Raw genomic sequence first — 20256 nt, forward strand, 5'->3', positions numbered from 1 at the left:
TGATATAATCAATCGTGAGCAGGTAGGATTTGTTGCTGGCAGGCAAGGAAAGGAGAATAGAATCCGACTTCTTCACTTGATATCCTGGGCCTGTTCATCTCGTACTCCCTTGGCTCTGTTGAGCACCGACGCAGAGAAGGCCTTTGACAGGGTGAGCTGGCATTTCACGTCGGGCTTTGGTTTTCCATCACAGTTCGTTCAAGCGATTTTTTCTCTCTTCCCCTTCAGCAAGAATAAAAATATAAACGGTACCTTGTCGTGCCCACTCCGCATAAGCAATGGGACCCGACAGGGATGCCCCCTCTCACCTGCTCTTTTTGTTATTGTGATGGAGACCCTTCTTTGCAGGATAAGGCAAAAGCACGATATCCTGGGTATAACACCTAACCAGCAAGCTCACACCACAGCTGCTTTTGCAGATGACCTGCTCATTCTCACAACAAATCCTATTAACTCCTTCCCCAAGCTGCTCTCCATTTTCTCGGAATTTGGAGATATATCCAAATTTAAAATAAATTACACAAAATCGGTGGCTATGAATGTTTCCTGTCCTCCCAATCTAGTAACTAAATTGAAGTCCCTCACCCCATTCTCATGGACGTCCGCGAGCCTCACATACCTTGGGGTCCGGATCCCACCAAACCTCAAAGACTTATACTCTCTCAATTACGCCACCCTTCTCCACAAGATCCGCTCCCAACTTACATCACTCAAACTCCCGTTTATTTCCTGGTTAGGGAAGAAAAATTACCTTAAAACTTATGTAGTGCCCAAGTTCTTATATCTTCTACAAGTCCTCCCAATTTGGCAGCCACAGAGATTCTTCACAGAAACGCGTAGACTTTTTTCGTCTTCTCTCTGGGGAGGTAAGCCAGCTAGGATAGCATATCTTACCCTGACTAGAGAAAGGCGATTTGGTGGCTTTGGCTTGCCAGACATTCACCTATATTACAAAGCGACACAAACCGATAGATGCCTCTCTCTTGTTTGCGATACTCCCCAAAACCTATGTGCGGAGCTTGAACCTTCCTTGCTTTCAGACAAGAAATCCTTGGCCCTCTGGGGAATTAGACCTTACTCAGGCTCTGTTTCAAACCTGGTAACCCTAAAAGAGGCTCTGTGTGTCTGGTCTGAGATGTTTAAATCACGGGCTTTAAAATTTACCCTCCCAAACACCCCTCTAACACTGATTCAACCATATATCCACTCTTCAGTTTCAACTCCTTCTGGAATTTGCTTAAAGGCACACCCTTGAAGGAAGTGCTACGTATTGATGGCAGTCTCAACTGGGACAATGTCTTGTCTCAACCAAAACTCAAAAACGCTCCCTTTTTACATATCCTAGATTTTAGACGTGACCTCAAGAAACTCACCCTACCAAGTCCCCTGAAGGGATCTGCGACCTGGCTAGAGATCCTGCTTGAAAAGCCCAAACCCCCTCCACATGGGTTATCAATAATCTAAAAAATCGCTACTCTCCTTCATGCCACCCAAGTTGTGCTTCCTTGCCGCGTGGGAGAATGAGCTTAATATCTCCCTCTCTCGGAGAAAGACTTTATTTTAGCTCACTCCCACGGATTCACCAGATGCATAAGGATTCAAGAGAACTCCTACAAGCTTTTGGTTAGATGGTATAAGACGCCCCAGTTCCTACACAAACTCCATCCTGAGATACCGGCACAATGCTGGAGATGTGGCTCTAACATCGGATCTCTTTCTCATATATGGTGGTTTTGCCCGTTGGTCCGTCCCTTCTGGACAGAGGTGGGCAAACGCCTTAACCAAATTTGCTCCACCGACCTAGTGCTAGATCCTAAATTAATCCTGCTCTGTTGTCCTAAATCCTTTGTCCCCGCCAAAAACCACTTACCAACAGTGCTTATTACCGGGGCCCGCCTCTTAATTCCCTATCTTTGGAAAAGTAATAAGCCCCCCTCTGTCGAGGCCTGGGTCGAGAGAGTGGACCAGTTATACCGCTTCGAAGAGTTAGCCCACTGGGAAACACATACCCGCCATTGTTTTTTGAAGACCTGGGGCCCATGGAAGAATTACAGGGGGTTTCTCTCCTAAGCATTCAGGTCCTCCTTAGCCTCTGCTACGGAGCGACACGATAGCTCCCTCTCTAAAGGATCTACGACCCCTGCTTTTATCCTTATACATAAACCCTATGACACTTAGGCACATGTATTTCACCTAGTCCACTGTTATAAGTCTCCGTTGGTTTCGTTCCTGGCATAAACTGATATGAGATATAATACCTTATTGGATGTTTGAACTATCCTTGCCACTAAGACACGGATCTTCTTTACTTGTAGTTACTGGTCATTTATGCCCTGTGCCAAACAAGGCATTACCTTGTATATCATAATCTGATGGTCCCATCTGGATGTTCCCTTTCCCCCCCTTATATTCCCTTCCCTTCCTTCCTTCCCTCACATCCTACGCTCCTCCCTTCCCCTTATCCCCTTCTCACCCCCCCCCCCCCCAAACTCTCCTCCGTTATATTTCCGCTAGTTTATTCTACAACTACCGATATTCTATGTTGGTTAACATATCTCGTCGCATGTACTTTGCTGTGTGTACACTTGATGTGTTCTTCATTTTGGAACTGGCTATCTCCCATTGTACTGCATCATATGACTTGTTGCATAATAAAAAGAGATTTGGTAAAAAAAAAGAACTTACCTTATCAAAGCACACCATCTTTATCTTGCCGCTGACGTTGATGCGTGGGGGACTGATGCAGAATATACCTTTCTTCTTCAGCCGGCTTTGGGCGTAAATAGTGCCCACAGTCATGGCGGCCGGAAGAGCAGGCGGCACGACAATAGTGATGACATCGAGGGCTGTTATAATAATATCAGGTACGCTATCCTGCTCGGGAGACAAGCAGGTGATCAGCGGCACATGCCAGGAGAACCTTGGGACAGGCAGCAGCTATGGAGGACACATACCTTGTAGGTGATATGGATGACAACACTGTAGATGGTCCCAATGACGGCTGCAAAATAAAAATAAAAAAAGACGTAAATCAGATTTATTAAGTAGCCCTGAGGACTGACAGAACGACCATGCAACAAGACAACAGTAATTTACAGACTGTATTTGGCAGATGGACATGAAGGAAAGATGGCACTGATTCTGTAGTAAGATGTGCACAGGGGCGGATTGGCCACAGACCCTACAGGGAAATTTCCTGGCGGGTCGATGCCCAGGGGGACAATCAAGCCCTCTTGATGGCCGCAGGCTAGGTACATAATAATCAGGTGCCCTCCTGAACTCAACTATATTACAGTCCTCATACAGTTGAATACTGTGGTTGGGGCGGCAGTATTTTGTGCTGCCCTGTGGTATTTGGTTCTGTTATGGCGGTATTCTGCGCTGCACTACGGTATTGCAGGCCCTGCCTACTTCTGTTGTCCCTGGCTACTTGTTTTGTCTTCTGTCAATTTGGACCAGCCTACAACATTGGGCCACTTTTAGTTTGTTTTCCACGGCCACTTTAAGTCCCCAATCCCCCCCCCTCCCCTGGATGGAGGTGATGATCAATATCACAACCATACAAAACACACAGGACTAGATTACATCTACATATGACACGTGACCCATAGAGCACAAAAATAGCACCGAAAACAAAAAAATATATAAAAACTTAACCTAAAACGTAACCTTTATTACTACAATTTAAAAAAAAATCCCCAAAATATAAGCAAGAAAAACCCTACAACGTCCCTATTCCACCCTACCTACGAGCGGAACTGCCGCCTTGACGCGGGCGGCCAGCCTGCCCAGGAGTGTATGTGTGACATAGGGACGTTGTAGGGTTTTTCTTGCCTAAATTTTTGGGATCTTTTTTAAGTGTAGCAATGAAAGCTAGGTTTTAGGGGGAAGGTTTTTTTTCTTCCTGTGATATACACTCCTTTGGACCCACTGAGGATAAACTTCTCAGATCTGTGATAACATAGATCACAAGAGCCTGAAATAACTTACCAAATATAGCGAGGACGAGGACAAACTTGAAAGAGTCCTGGTAGAACTTGAAGCGGATCGGTTTGGGGTGCAGGATGGAGCTGATGAGATTTCCTTTCACAGTGCAAAAACCTAAAAGGTCAAAAACAAAAGATCATTTCAGTTCCAAAGCCTTAACTGATGAACAGAACAGGTCAGGCTTAAAATCTGTGTCCACTACTGAACATATTGATATAAAACTGCTGCTTGTCATTGGGAAAAGTCAGAAGTCCTGTGTGCTTCAGAGCTGCAAACACAGGATGTAACTCAGGATCAGTACAGGATAAGTAATGTAATGTATGTACACAGTGACTGCACCAGCAGAATAGTGAGTGCAGCTCTGGAGTATAATACAGGATGTAACTCAGGATCAGTACAGGATAAGTAATGTAATGTAAGTACACAGTGACTGCACCAGCAGAATAGTGAGTGCAGCTCTGGAGTATAATGCAGGATGTAACTATGGCCATATGACAAATCAGCTCCCAAGTAATATGTGGTTTTAAAAATAATTACAATAAAACTGAGTTTTAATAATACTAGTCAGAGGAGCTGCAAAAATACGCCTGGTCCATGTGACCTCTGAAAAAATTCAAATTAATGCAGGATGTAACTCAGGATCAGTACAGGATAAGTAATGTAATGTATGTACACAGTGACTCCACCAGCAGAATAGTGAGTGCAGCTCTGGAGTATAATACAGGATGTAACTCAGGATCAGTACAGGATAAGTAATGTAATGTATGTACACAGTGACTCCACCAGCAGAATAGTGAGTGCAGCTCTGGAGTATAATACAGGATGTAACTCAGGATCAGTACAGGATAAGTAATGTATGTACACAGTGACTGCACCAGCAGAATAGTGAGTGCAGCTCTGGAGTATAATACAGGATGTAACTCAGAATCAGTACAGGATAAGTAATGTAATGTATGTACATTGTGACTCCACCAGCAGAATAGTGAGTGCAGCTCTGGAGTATAATACAGGATGTAACTCAGGATCAGTACAGGATAAGTAATGTAATGTATGTACACAGTGACTGCACCAGCAGAATAGTGAGTGCAGCTCTGGAGTATAATACAGGATGTAACTCAGGATCAGTACAGGATAAGTAATGTATGTACACAGTGACTCCACCAGCAGAATAGTGAGTGCTGCTCTGGAGTATAATACAGGATGAAACTCAGGATCAGTACAGGATAAGTAATGTATGTACACAGTGATTGCACCAGCAGAATAGTGAGTGCAGCTCTGGAGTATAATACAAGATGTAACTCAGGATCAGTACAGGACAAGTAATGTATGTACACAGTGCCTGCACCAGCAGAATAGTGAGTGCAGCTCTGGAGTATAATACAGGATGTAACTCAGGATGAGTACAGGATAAGTAATGTATGTACACAGTGCCTGCACCAGCAGAATAGTGAGTGCAGCTCTGGAGTATAATACAGGATGAAACTCAGGATGAGTACAGGATAAGTAATGTAATGTATGTACACAGTGACTGCACCAGCAGAATAGTGAGTGCAGCTCTGGAGTATAATACAGGATGTAACTCAGGATCAGTACAGGATAAGTAATGTAATGTATGTACACAGTGACTCCACCAGCAGAATAGTGAGTGCAGCTCTGGAGTATAATACAGGATATAACTCCGGATCAGTACAGGATAAGTAATGTAATGTATGTACACAGTGACTGCACCAGCAGAATAGTGAGTGCAGCTCTGGGGTATAATACAGGATGTAACTCTGGATCAGTACAGGATAAGTAATGTAATGTATGTACACAGTGACTGCACCAGCAGAATAGTGAGTGTAGCTCTGGAGTATAATACAAGATGTAACTCAGGATCAGTACAGGACAAGTAATGTATGTACACAGTGACTCCACCAGCAGAATAGTGAGTGCAGCTCTGGAGTATAATACAGGATGTAACTCAGGATCAGTACAGGATAAGTAATGTAATGTATGTACACAGTGACTGCACCAGCAGAATAGTGAGTGCAGCTCTGGAGTATAATACAGGATGTAACTATGGACATATGACAAATCACTCCCACCACAAACAAATGTTATTACATCAAAAAGGCAATAAACAGAATTAAAACAATAGGTTCATATATATTCTCCCTGGTTGTGGCATGACTGCAGTCTGCACTAACAGAAAGAATAAACATATTTCAGTCATTTTTTCATCTAATGCAGTATAAATATTTAACCCGTTTATTTCTGGATGGCATTTTCTTCAGGTCATGCGATACCTGTCTTTAGGACTACAGCAATGACTTCCTTATCCAGGTAGCTCTTAGCCTGAATGATCTGGGTTCCACAAAACAGAGTGTGACGGCGATGGGCATCCGAAGAGTAAACTGTGTCAGCAGCAGAGGGTTCGTCAGGTAACGGGGTCTTCATTTCGGGCACACTTTCACCTATAAGTCACAAGAGGCAGAGAATGAATTATATAATGAAGACGTGTGACCATACCATCGTGGTAATATACAGCCTCCACTCACCGGTCAGCATGCTCTCATTCACCATACACTCCCCTGACAGCAAGGCGGCATCACACGGCATTAACAGCCCCTCCGGTGGCAGCAGAATGCAGTCCCCAGGAACCAGGTCCAGAGAATTCACAATCAGCTCCTCTAAAATTGAAGACAATGGAAGGAGAAGAGTCAACAGCACTCACCGAAAAGCCACAGTAACGGTGAACTGCATCACTGTAGAAGGAAATACTGCTAGGTGAGCTTAGAGGTCTGGTCTGAGGTCTAAATAAGTTTACGGGTCTGTTCTGGGGTCTAAATGAGCTTAGGCATCTGATCTTGGGTCGCAATTAGTTTAGGGGGTTGGTCTGGGGTCTAATTGATTTTAGGAGTCTAGCCTGGGATTGGAATAAGTTTAGGGATCTGGTCTGGAGTCTGAATGAGCTTAGAGGTCTTGTCTGGAGTCTGAATGAGTTAAATGTGTCTAGTTTGGGGTATAAATGAGTTTAGCCATCTTGTCTGGGGTCTAAATGAGTTTAGGGATCTGCTCTGGGATCTAAATGAGCTTAAAGGGGACTGGTCTAGGGTATAAATGAGTTTATGGGTCTGGTCTGGAGTCTACATGAGCTTAGGCCTCTGGTCTTGGGTCTGAATTGGTTTAGGGGTTTGGTCAGGGTGTAAATTAGTTTAGAGGTCTAGTCTGGATCGGAATTAGTTTAGGGGTTCGGTCTGGAGTCTGAATGAACTTATGCATCTAGTCTGGGGTCTAAATGAGTTTAGGTGTCTGGTCTAGGGTCTAAATGAGTTTAGGTGTCTGGTCTGGGGTTTAAATTAGTTTAGGTGTCTGGTCTGGGGTCTAAATGGGTTTAGCAGTCTGCTCTGGGGTCTAAAGGAGCTTAAGGGGTCTGGTCTGGGGTATAAATGAATTTAGGGTCTGGTCTGTGGTCTACATGAGCTTAGGAATATGATCTTGGGTCTGAATTAGTTCAGGTGTTTGGTCAGGGGTCTAAATGAGTTTAGGGGTCTAGTCTGGGATCTGAATGAGTTTAGGGGTCTGGTCTGGAGTCTGAACGATTTTAGTGGTCTGGGCTCGAGTCTGAATGAGCTTAGGTATCTGGTCTGGGGTATAAATGAGTTTTGCTGTCTGTTCTGTGGTCTAAATGAGTTCAGGGGTCTGTTTTGGGGTTTAAATGAGCTTAGGCATCTGGTCTGGGTTCTGAATGACCTTAGGCATCTGACTGGGGTCAGAGTGACCTTAGGGGTCCGGAGTCCTAATTTTGCATTCTGTTCTGGTTTTCCTACTAATAACAAATAACAATAGTTCTACAAAGTTTGTGAACCCCTAATAAGACAACATCTTCAGTGTTGTTTTTCAGCTCGAACCTTCCCCTGACCTTTATTAAACTAGCGGAGTGTCCCTGCCATACACTATTCAGAGGGAGTTTGAGTATAAGAGATGAAAAGATAAACTAGAAAAAAAAAATCTCAAAACCATACTATTTCCTATGTGTCGATGACAGTATCATGATTTATGTTAGCAGTATCCACATCTGGATGTGTTTACATCAGTGACACCATTTGGGACCTACTCTCACCTCCGCTCGCCCTTCGCACTGTAACGCTCACCATCATCCTCACCATATTGTGCAGGGTGACACTTTGCTGTAGTGGGAGACAGAAGAAATGCATTGGGAGACTTAACAATGCAAGTAACAAGTCTGAGACAATAGATCAGGGAGGTAAAAGACTTCCCCCGCTCTGACCGAGCCTACAGAATTGCATCATAATGTAAAAATGACCGCCATATCCCGGTAAAGGACGCAGTGACTGGGGGTAAGGGGTAACAAAGTTCTCACCTTCCGAGTTTCATAGAGCGAGACGGAGATGGAGATGACAGATATGATTATGATGCAGGCGGCAAAGTAATAATATTTCTCACATAGCCAGAGGATGACACTGAACACTTGGAAGATGTAGAATGGATTCAGGACCTGTCAGGAAACAGGGACAGTTGTCAACCTTAGGAACAGCCTGCAATGCAAGCATGACCGTGTTCACACTGTGAAGTGTCTGCGGGGACGCCACCAACTTACCTCCTCGATTAGAAGGTATCCGTAGGATTTAACAGGAACATCAATTTCATTATTACCATAAATCAACTTCCTGCAAGGCACGAAAATGAAGGAGAGGACTGAACAAAGGAGCCAACAGCTCATAGAGGACATATGTAGCCTGCCTGGTGCCCACAGCCTTCACTAAACTATAGCCTCCCTAGTGCCAAGACTTCTCTACAGTGTAGCCTTCCTGGTGCCCACATCCTTCTCTACAGTGCAGTCTCCCTGGTGGCCACAGCCTTCTCTACAGTGCAGCCTCCCTGGTGCCCGCAGCCTTCTCTACAGCACAGCCTCCCTGGTGCCCACAGCCTTCTCTACAATGCAGTCTCCCTGGTGCCCACAGCCTTCTCTACAATGCAGCCTCCCTGGTGCCCACAGCCTTCTTTACAGTGTAGTCTTCCTGGTGCCCACAGCCTGTTCTACAGTGCAGCCTCCCTGGTGCCCGCAGCCTTCTCTACAGTGCAGACTCCCTGGTGCCCACAGCCTGTTCTACAGCGCAGTCTCCCTGGTGCCCACAGCCTGTTCTACAGCGCAGTCTCCCTGGTGCCCACAGCCTATTCTACAGCGCAGTCTCCCTGGTGCCCACAGCCTGTTCTACAGCGCAGTCTCCCTGGTGCCCACAGCCTGTTCTACAGCGCAGTCTCCCTGGTGCCCAAAGCCTGTTCTACAGTGCAGCCTCCCTGGTGCCCGCAGCCTTCTCTACAATGCAGCCTCCCTGGTGCCCACAGCCTGTTCTACAGCGCAGTCTCCCTGGTGCCCACAGCCTTCTTTACAGTGTAGCCTTCCTGGTGCACAGAGCCTTCTTTACAGTGTAACCTCCCTGGTGCCCGCAGCCTTCTCTCCCTGGTGCTCACAGCCTTCTCTACAGCACAGCCACCCTGGTGCCCACAGCCTGTTCTACAGCGCAGTCTCCCTGGTGCCCACAGCCTTCTCTACAATGCAGCCTCCCTGGTGCTCACAGCCTTCTCTACAATGCAGCCTCCCTGGTGCTCACAGCCTTCTCTACAATGCAGCCTCCCTGGTGCTCACAGCCTTCTCTACAATGCAGCCTCCCTGGTGCTCACAGCCTTCTCTACAATGCAGCCTCCCTGGTGCCCGCAGCCTTCTCTACAATGCAGCCTCCCTGGTGCCCGCAGCCTTCTCTACAATGCAGCCTCCTCTGTCATCACAGTGTCTTAAAAAACACCACATTACAATATAGTGACATTCTCGCCAACCAACAACTCACCGACTATTGTGCTCTGAAACTATAGCCTCCCTAGTGCCAAGACTTCTCTACAGTGTAGCTTCCCTGGTGCTCACAGCCTTCTCTACAGTGCAGCCTCCCTGGTGCCCATAGCCTTCTCTAAAGTGTAGCCTTCCTGGTGCACACAGCCTTCTCTACAGTGCAGCCTCCCTGGTGCCCACAGCCTTCTCTACAGTGCAGCCTCCCTGGTGCCCGCAGTCTTCTCTACAATGCAGCCTCCCTAGTGCCCACAGCCTTCTCTACAGTGCAGACTCCCTGGTGCCCACAGCCTGTTCTATAGCGCAGTCTTCCTGGTGCCCACAGCCTTCTCTACAGTGCAGCCTCCCTGGTGCCCACAGCCTTCTTTATAGTGTAGCCTTCCTGGTGCCCACAGCCTTCTCTACAGCACAGCCTCCCTGGTGCCCACAGCCTTCTCTACAGCACAGCCTCCCTGGTGCCCACAGCCTTCTCTACAGCACAGCCTCCCTGGTGCCCACAGCCTTCTCTACAGCACAGCCTCCCTGGTGCCCGCAGCCTTCTCTACAGTGCAGCCTCCCTGGTGCCCACAGCCTTCTCTACAATGCAGCCTCCCTGGTGCCCACAGCCTTCTCTACAATGCAGCCTCCCTGGTGCCCACAGCCTTCTCTACAATGCAGCCTCCCTGGTGCCCACAGCCTTCTCTACAATGCAGCCTCCCTGGTGCCCACAGCCTTCTCTACAATGCAGCCTCCCTGGTGCCCACAGCCTTCTCTATAATGCAGCCTCCCTTGTGCCCGAAGCCTTCTCTACAGCACAGCCTCGCTGGTGCCCGCAGCCTTCTCTACAGCACAGCCTCCCTGGTGCCCGCAGCCTTCTCTACAGCACAGCCTCCCTGGTGCCCGCAGCCTTCTCTACAGCACAGCCTCCCCGATGCCCGCAGCCTTCTCTACAGCACAGCCTCCCTGGTGCCCGCAGCCTTCTCTACAGCACAGCCTCCCTGGTGCCCGCAGCCTTCTCTACAGCACAGCCTCGCTGGTGCCCGCAGCCTTCTCTACAGCACAGCCTCCCTGGTGCCCGCAGCCTTCTCTACAGCACAGCCTCCCTGGTGCCCGCAGCCTTCTCTACAGCACAGCCTCGCTGGTGCCCGCAACCTTCTCTACAATGCAGCCTCCTTTGTCATTACAGTGTCTTAAAAAACCCACATTACAATATAGTGACATTCTCGCCAACCAACAACTCACCGACTATTGTGCTCTGATTGGCCAAGGCCGGACTTGAATTTATGAACCTCGCCGCACGTTAACCCTTCATCCAGCGAACTGGGAGTAGAAATATTTGTTATAAAGTCACATGTGACCAGCAGATTTTCCACAGTAGAAAGGAATTTGGTTATCACATCTGGTTGTTAGAGACGCTGATCAACTTACCAGACCTTAACAAAGTCCATCGGCTGCTCCCTCCAGATATAGCGAATCCCCTCAAACACAAAGTAGCGCAGGACGTTCGTCTACAAATAAAAAAATAAATGCCTGAGTTATATATATGTGGAGCCGAGTATATCCCCAACTACTTGTATACACATTATCCAATGTGCGCGGCTGACCAAATCAGAGAAATCCGGAAAACGCTTATTGTGTCATTGTCCTAAGTTTTGCCGATGATTCCTCACCTCCTCCTTGTTATGCAGCTGAATTGTGTCCTTGAACTCATCTTCTTCACCAACAGCAAGAGCCACGCTGCCACCCGCCGCTGCGCCCAGCTGACTGTCAACCTGCAGGCTATGAACACCAACCATTAGACCAAATACACATATGCTGGAAATGATTTAACTCTAAATGGACACATCTTCATAGAAACATACAGGGAATAGCTTAAAGGGGTATTCCCATCTGAGACAATGGGGGCATATCTGGGACCCGCTCCTATATCGAAAACGGAGAGGGGAAAGTGGTGGCTGGAGGTCCGGCCACCACCAAGCGCTCTCCCCCACAGAAGTGAATGGGAGCGCACCACGCATGGGCGGCCGCCGCTCCCATTCATTTCTATGGGTCCGACGGAAACAGGTGGGCCACCGCTGTTTTATTTTTGGCAGCCCTATAGAAATTAATGGAAGGCAACCGCGCAAGCGAGGTGCTCCCTCCGGGACTTTACGAGATAGGTGTGGGTCCCAGCGGTGTGGGTCCTAGAGATATGCCCCCATTGTCTCAGATGGGAATACATCTTTAAAAGGAGGTTTGTGATTTTTAAAGGGGTCCTCTCACGTCAGCAAATGGCATTTATCATGTAGAGAAAGTTAATACAAGGCACTTACTAATGTATTGTGATTGTCCATATTGCCTCTTTTGCTGGCTGGATTAATTTGTTTCCATCACATTACACACTGCTCGTATCCAGGGGTTACGACCACCCTGAAATCCAGCAGCGGTGGTCGTGCTTGCACACTATAGGAATCTGGTGGCCAGGACTGAGGGGGTGCACATAGGCTGTCGCTTTTTCTTTTAGTGGGCAAGCACGAGTGCCACTGCCGGATTGCAGGGTGGTCGTAACCCCTGGATGAGAAAAAGAAATGAAGCCAGCAAGGGAGGCAATATGGACAATCACAATACATTAGTAAGCGCCTTGTAGTAACTTTCAGTACATGATAAATGCCATTTGCTGAAGTGAGAGGACCCCTTTAAATATTGATGACGAGGGTGTCCAAATCCCAGCACCACAGCAGTTTAGCTGTTTGAAGAGGCTGCGGCTCTCAGGCCTGTGATGTCCCGTCCATCAGTCATGTGGCCTTTGTGCAGCTCAGTCCCATTCAAGTGAATGGGACTGAGCCGTAATACCAAGCACGGCCATTATACAACGAACAGGACTGTGCTCGTTATACAATGAAAAGGCCAGCTTGACCAGTGGGGGTGCTGGAAGATGGACACCCACCAATCAGATATGGACAACCCCTTCAACGATCAAATCCCTCAGATGTGATAGTGACCATATAATACCAGGAAAAGCTGGGGGGGGGGGCTATAGCGATATTCACATGGGGCAGATATGCTGTAGATCTTCTCTCCGGAGTTGCAGCAAAGTGGATGCCATTTTACCAGATCCTGCGGAAGGGATCCATGCAGAAAATGATTTTAAACCCACACAGTGCCAATTTCAGTTGCAGACTTTGACTGCGGACTTGTCCCTTTGCAACGTGTAGGGTGAAACCAGCGGCCAACGCATTTGTACCTCAGTAAGATTTAGACACGGAATTTACACCCCACGTGGACGAACCCTAGCTTATTCTGTGCCGTCACCCCCAGTTGATTTATTGAGGGGTGGGTGAGATACTGACGCACCTGGGATCCAATCCATGCTCCTCCTGCACGTCCACTATAAACGTCTGTCCAAAGATATCCTGAAATCAAAAAGACAGCAGCATCACTCCACGGGATCTAATATGTCCGATCATCAAGCGACAAATCAAGTCTGTCGGGTGAGAGGTTTTGGAAAATAACCCAAAGACACAAAAGGTAACGACACAACGCAAGAAGCTCTGGACACGGACGGCGCTTCACGTTGCGGCGCGGCCCGTTTACCTTAATAACCAGCGTGTCGGCTTCAGCCAGGGAGCAGCGGCGGCTGGTGGCCAGGACGTAGAGTCGAGGCTTCCAGTGGAAGATGATGAATGGAAGCCCCAGGGTGAGAACGCAGAGGAGGTAACAGATAACCGTGCGCCATCTTACTTTACAGTATCCACAAAGCTCCTGCAAAAAAGGGGAGAGGATGAGGAGGGAGTTTATAGGGCGGGGAGGGGGGGTGTTAGCCACTCGACATGAGGACCCATTCACTAGACCGTAAATTGGCAACCTCCCTACTACTCACCATGCAAGGGGGCCTAAAGACCGGGACCGTCCCGTAGTTGCTGTTTTGCTGGTCTCCCAGCAGCTTGCTCGAGTCTGCAAATAAAAACTAGGTGTTAACGACCATTGCAAAAAAAATAAAAATCCATACAAAGTTCAAGACAAGAAGCGGAAACCATGCAAACTGTGACAACTATATATGTCAGATTTCTGAGTTATGTGTGTGTGAATAGGAAAGAACAGGGTGGGACCTCAGTGCAATACTACAGGGTGAATGAAGTCGTCCCTAAGGGATAATATTTCACAAAACTGCTTAGAATACAAAACATTCTAAAATAACTAAAGATTATATACACTGAACAAAAATACAAATGCAACACTTTCAGTTTTGCTCCCATTTTGCATGAGCTGAACTCAAAGATCTGAAACATTTTCTACAGACACAAAAGACCCATTACTGTCAAATATTGTTCACAAATCTTTCTAAATCTGGGTTAGTGAGCGCTTCTCCTTTGCCGAGATAATCCATCCCACCTCACAGGTGTGGCATATCAAGGTGCCGATCAGACAGCATGAATATTGCACAGTGTGCCTTAGACTGCCCACAATGAAAGACCACTCTGAAATGTGCAGTTTGATCCCACAGTACAATGCCACAGATGTCGCAATGTTTGAGGGAGTGTGCAATTGGCATGCTGACTGCAGGAATGTCTACCAGAGCGGTTGCCCGTGCAATGAATGGTTATTTCTCTACCATAAGCCGTTTCAGAGAATATGGCAGTACATCCAACCGGCCTCACTACCGCAGACCACGTGTAACCACACCAGCCCACGACCTCCACATCCGTCATGTTCACCTCCATGATCGTCTGAGACCAGCCACCCGGACAGCTGCAGCAACAATCGGTTTGCATAACCAAAGAATTTCTGCACAAACTGTCAGAAACCGTCTCGGGGAATCTCATCTGCATGCTCGTCGTCCTCGTCGGGGTCTGGACCTGACTGCAGTTCATCGTCCTAACCGTCTTTGAGTGGGCAAATGCTCACATTCGATGGCGTCTGGCACGTTGGAGAGGCGTTCTGTTCACGGATGAGTCCTGGTTTTCACTGTTCAGGGCAGATGGCAGACAGCGTGTGGGTGAGCGGTTTGCTGACGTCAACGTTGTGGATCGAGTGGCCATATGGTGGCGGTGGGGTTATGGTATGGGCAGGCGTGTGTCATGGACAACGAACACAGGTGCATTTTATTGATGGCATTTTGAATGCACAGAGATACCGTGCCGAGATCCTGGTAGCTACTGGTAACATGGACCTGCTACAACTAACAAGATCAACCAAAGGTACCCAAAAAATCCCAGATATTCACTTTCCGGGAACTGAATGTGGGAAATGAAATAGTAACTTAAATATTCAGGGATTTATACTATTTAGGAAAGACAGGGCCAATAGAGAAGGAGGTGGCGTGTGCCTGTATGTGAGGAGTGATCTGAAGACAAGTGTGAAAGAGGCAATTGTGGGTGAGGATGTGGAACCCTTATAGGTGGAAGTTCAAAGGGAAATGAAAAAATAATACTTGGTGTAATCTATAGATCCCCTAACATCACGTAGGAGATAGAAGTTCAGCTGTATAACCAAATAGAGCGGGCAGCAGAGGCTGGTACACTGGTCATAATGGGAGACTTTAACTTCCAAGATATTGACTGGGGTCATGGTTCTTCCTCAGCTACACAGGGGAGAAGATTCCTCAGTTTGATCATGGACCACTTTATGGGCCAGTTTGTAGAAGACCACACTAGGGGCAATGTTTTGTTGGATCTGGTCATTTCTAATGATGCAGAGCTTGTTGGAAATGTTACTGTTTGGGAAACACTGGGTAATAATGGTCACAATATAATTATATTCCCCCTGGAAAAGTTAATTCTGGCTGGAGAGCAAAAACCCCGAATCTTAAAAAGGCCAATTTCCCCGGGTTGGAGCAGCATTTCAGTGCATAGACTGGGGGCAGCTACTTCCACATAATACTGAGGGCAAATGGGAGAGCTTTAAAGGGTTTCTATCACTTCATATGACATAATTAGCTGGCAGACACTAGCGACTTGCTAGTGTCTGCTCTGGCCAACCATCCTACTATAATCACTTGTGGGGCAGCGGTTTTGCTAAAAAACTAACTTTTATAAATATGCTAATGAGCCTCTAGGTGCTATGTGGGCGTCATTAGCACCTAGAGGCTCCGTCTACCTTCATACACAGCGGCCGCCCAGCACGTCCCTCCAGCCCGCCCATGTCCTCCTCCGTGTGACGCAGCGGCCGAATTCTCGCGCATGCGCCGTGCGCGGCTGTATTCGGCGCATTAGAGATGTCTGAGCTCGGAGCGGTCAGACATTCAATGCGCATGCGCGGCTGTTCCGCGCATGCGCATTGAATGTCTGACCGCTCCGAGCTCAGACATCTCTAATGCGCCGAATACAGCCGCGCACGGCGCATGCGCGAGAATTCGGCCGCTGCGTCACACGGAGGAGGACATGGGCGGGCTGGAGGGACGTGCTGGGCGGCCGCTGTGTATGAAGGTAGACGGAGCCTCTAGGTGCTAATGACGCCCACATAGCACCTAGAGGCTCATTAGCATATTTATAAAAGTTAGTTTTTTAGCAAAACCGCTGCCCCACAAGTGATTATAGTAGGATGGTTGGCCAGAGCAGACACTAGCAGGTCGCTAGTGTCTGCCAGCTAATTATGTCATATGAAGTGATAGAAACCCTTTAAATCCACATTGGGTCATTATACTGCAAAATGTGTTCCTGTGGGTAACAAGTATAAACGGCTAAAATTACACCCCAATAGCTTACAGCTACTGTAAAAAGAGCAATAAATGACAAAAATAGGGCATTTCTGCAACATTTCTTCTTTCTGGGGCTTAGGGCTCTGGCACACGACCATGTGCTGCCCGTGGTCGTATTGCGGCCCACATACAGGGGGTCCACAATACACGGGCACCGGCAGTGTGCATCCCGCATCACGGATCGCGGACCCATTAATTTCAATGGGTCCCCAATCCGGGAGATGCGGAACGGAGGCACGGAACAGAAGTACTACGGTGTGCTTCCGTGGGATTTCTGTACGTGCCTCCGCACCACAAAAAAGTAGTGCATGCACTATTTTTTTGCGGTGCGGACAGACCACGGACCCATTTAAGTTGAATGAGTCTGGATCTGTCTGCGGCCGCCGCACGGATGTTGCCGTGCATTGGGGACCGCAAATTGTGGTCCCCAATGCATGAAACGGCCAGCACACGGTCGTGTGCATGAGCCCTTATTGATGACCCATCTTGAAATCTGATCGGTGGGGGTCTGTCTCCTGGCACCCCTGCCGATCAGCTGTTATAAGAGGCCATGGTGCTTGGGTGACGGTTTCGCACCCTTCCGTGGCCTGTGACACGACGTCCATTGGTCACATGGCTTTTGTGTGGCTCAGTTATATTCCAGTGAATGGGGCTGAGCTGCAATCACAAGCACAGACGCTATACAATGTACAGCGCTACGACGGGTGTACTAGAGCGCTGCGGTCCACTCATACAGCTCATGAGCAGGGGAGTCGGACCACCAAGGATCAGATGTTGATGACCTATTGAGAAAAAAACACTTAAAATCCTGTTCTGTTGGCTGATTCTACATGGACTGTTGCACCACATCTCAGTTTTGCGGTCCTCAAACGCACGGTTAACAGCCACGTACGCCACACATTTTCACATTCCCCGTGTCCCACTCCATGTTAAAAAATGGCTATTCTCAGCTGCAAAACTTTTTTGCAGGACGGCGAAATGGACATGTGTGTGTGGACAGCACACGGTGTGATGCCGCATATTTTGCGACTCCATTGGTCCACATCCGACCCGCACCAAAAATACGGTTGTGTGCATGGGGCCTAAAGAACACTACAGTCTACCTCCGCCCAGCACAGCGCTGTTCACTGTATAGTGGCCGTGCTTGGTATTGCAGCTCAGTACCATTTACTTAGATCGGATTGAGCTGCACAAAGGCCGCGTGACCAGGGGCGGACTGGCCATAGATCCAACAGGGAAACTTCCAGGTGGGCCGATGCCCATGGGGCCTCCAGTGCCCTCCTCATAGCCACCAGCCATGGTGACTAACGATCTGTCCCCTCCTGATTTCAACTGTATTGCAAAAGAACATGGTAAGTGGTGCTGGACGCCACAGAGGGGCAGTTTTGGGGTAGGTATTTTGTGATGCTGGGGGGTATAACGTTCCACAATATGATACTGATGGCCCTGCCTTTGGTCAATTTGGATCCGGCTACAAAATGTGTCAACTTTTTTTTTTTCCCCCCCCAGGGCCTCTTTAAGGCTACTTTCACACTTGCGGCAGAGAGATCCGGCAAGCAGTTCCGTCGCCGGAACTGCCTGCCGGATCAGGCAAAATGTATGCTAACTGATGGCATTAGTAAGACTGATCAGGATCCTGATCAGTCTTAAAAATGCCTGATCAGTCGAAAAAATACATTGAAATGCCGGATCTGTCTTTCCGGTGTCATCCGGCAAAAACGGATCCGGCATTTATTTTTTCACCTTTTTTTCAGTCTGCGCATGCGCATACCGGAAGGACGGATCCGGCATTCCGGTATTCTGAATGCCGGATCCGGCACTAATACATTCCTATGGGAAAAAATGCCTGATCCGGCATTCAGGCAAGTCTTCAGTTTTTTTAGCCGGAGATAAAACAGTAGCATGATACGGTTTTCTCTTTTGCCTGATCAGTCAAAACGACTGAACTGAAGACATCCTGATGCAAACTGAACGGATTACTCTCCATTCAGAATGCATGGGGACATACCTGATCAGTTCTTTTCCGGTATAGAGCCCCTGTGACGGAACTCTATGCCGGAAAAGAAAAACGCAAGTGTGAAAGTAGCCTAAGTTCCCAGTCTGCCCATCTGACGGTTGGGACATCAGGATAGGTCCTCGGTATCTGATCGGTGGGGGTCTGACATCCTGTTTAAGAAGGCACCGGCACTCACAGTAGCACCGCTCCTCCTCTTAGCTCAAGCAAAGCGCCGTCCCTTGTGTAGTGGCTGTGCTTGGTATTGCAACCCCATTCCCTTCAGCGAGGCTGAGCTACGTCTAGGCCATGTGACCGATGAATGTGACATAGCCTAGGGAAACTTGCGATAAGGGGATAATGACGGCAAACAACAGCTGGTAAACACAGGGAAACAGCCCGATGGCAAAGAGCAACGCACTGCATTCGCCTGTACAGAGGGATGACTGCCTGAAGGTGTAACGAATAACAGAGCGAGGCGACCTTTTTCCAATGGCATGCACACGCAATATTTTGCGGAGGGGGGGGGGGGGGGGACTCGTTAAATGCCTCTCAATTTAGACTACTCCAGATTTGAGAGATAAATGATCCGGCTGCCAAGTCCCGGGGGTAAAGTCCACGGCAGAGCAAATAACCTCGTACAGGACGGAAGGGCGGGGGCACGACACAACCACTGCCACAGTCATTACAGGGACGAGTGACGGACAGACGGCAAGAAAAAAGTGAATAAGAGGGCAAGAGCCCACACAAAATCATGGACTGAGAGCGAGAGGAGACTTATCCTGTACTTTCAAGCAATCGATTCGCCGTCGATAAATTCTACCTTCGCTTTGAATAGGAATTCTGGGAGTAGTAGTCTGCGGGGGAGTAGTAGTCTGCACCCTGTCACGGCTGCTCTACTTTAAGAGGTTGATACCAGAGAGCAATAGCTGAAAAGGCAGCTACAAGTGTGAGGTGTGAGACGTTATGCACCATAAAGTCAAGACGTGTTCCTGGATAAACCATCAGGACCCTCGTTGCGATTACAGGCGATATCCGCCACCCGAGAGATAAAATAATTGTCTCCAGGATCTGGTCCAAGTCAAAACCAAACAATCCCAGATTCAGTCACTTAGGGCGCGATGAAACAGCGGTCTGCGGATATCTGGCACTGCTATATATTGGAAAGTTGGATCTTGACTCACAGGGAGCCACTTCAAAGAGGAGGCGCTAATGAGGTGTCTTCCTTGGGAGATACCTCTTTGCAGATTCAGCAATGGCTTCTGGTTAGGACTACAAAGCCCAGCACCTCCGCGCTGTGTGCTCTGGCAGCGCCCCCAGGATCCACCCTGCTCTGTAAATACATGTCCGCCCGCTGTGTCTGTTCAGAATGTAATCAATATGCTTTCATACAATATGCTCCAAGCAAACAGCGATGATGGAAAATCTTGGTCACCGATGAGGTACAACCAATAATAGACTGCAGAGAATGAAGAATGACCCCTAGATGGGCCAAATGGTCCTTATCTGCCCACACAGCCTACGTTTCTAGCCACTGAAAGTGAATGGGGGACGGAATCGTTTTCTATTGTGTCCGAGAAAACGGATTCATCCCCATTGACTGACATTGTGTGTCAGGACGGATCCGTCTTGCTCCGCACCACATTGCGGACAAAAAAAACGATGCTTGCATTTTAAATACATTTTGGAGCACTTCGTTTCGTTCAGTTCAGTTTTGTTCCCATTGACAATGAATGTGGACAAAACTGAAGTGCATTTTCTTCCACTATCGAG

General features: G+C 48.0%; 1 protein-coding gene across 3 annotated transcripts in view; it reads right to left on the reverse strand.

The window, feature by feature from the left end:
* Positions 1 to 20256, reverse strand: part of ATP13A2 (ATPase cation transporting 13A2) — a 101336-nt gene that overhangs the window by 23159 nt on the left and 57921 nt on the right. For all 3 annotated transcript variants that reach the window (XM_040422912.1, XM_040422931.1, XM_040422922.1), the window contains exons 2-15: positions 13674 to 13747; positions 13388 to 13555; positions 13148 to 13206; positions 11485 to 11593; positions 11243 to 11322; positions 11057 to 11134; positions 8591 to 8660; positions 8354 to 8488; positions 8093 to 8159; positions 6528 to 6659; positions 6276 to 6443; positions 3991 to 4101; positions 2955 to 3001; positions 2686 to 2874 (exon numbers count right to left, since the gene is read on the reverse strand). In XM_040422912.1, the coding sequence (XP_040278846.1) occupies positions 2686 to 2874; positions 2955 to 3001; positions 3991 to 4101; positions 6276 to 6443; positions 6528 to 6659; positions 8093 to 8159; positions 8354 to 8488; positions 8591 to 8660; positions 11057 to 11134; positions 11243 to 11322; positions 11485 to 11593; positions 13148 to 13206; positions 13388 to 13555; positions 13674 to 13747 (1487 nt within the window). The remainder of the gene's footprint in view (positions 1 to 2685; positions 2875 to 2954; positions 3002 to 3990; positions 4102 to 6275; positions 6444 to 6527; positions 6660 to 8092; positions 8160 to 8353; positions 8489 to 8590; positions 8661 to 11056; positions 11135 to 11242; positions 11323 to 11484; positions 11594 to 13147; positions 13207 to 13387; positions 13556 to 13673; positions 13748 to 20256) is intronic.

The sequence above is a fragment of the Bufo bufo genome, chromosome 1 (genome assembly GCF_905171765.1).
Source record: "Bufo bufo chromosome 1, aBufBuf1.1, whole genome shotgun sequence".
In the NCBI taxonomy this organism is placed as follows: domain Eukaryota; kingdom Metazoa; phylum Chordata; class Amphibia; order Anura; family Bufonidae; genus Bufo; species Bufo bufo.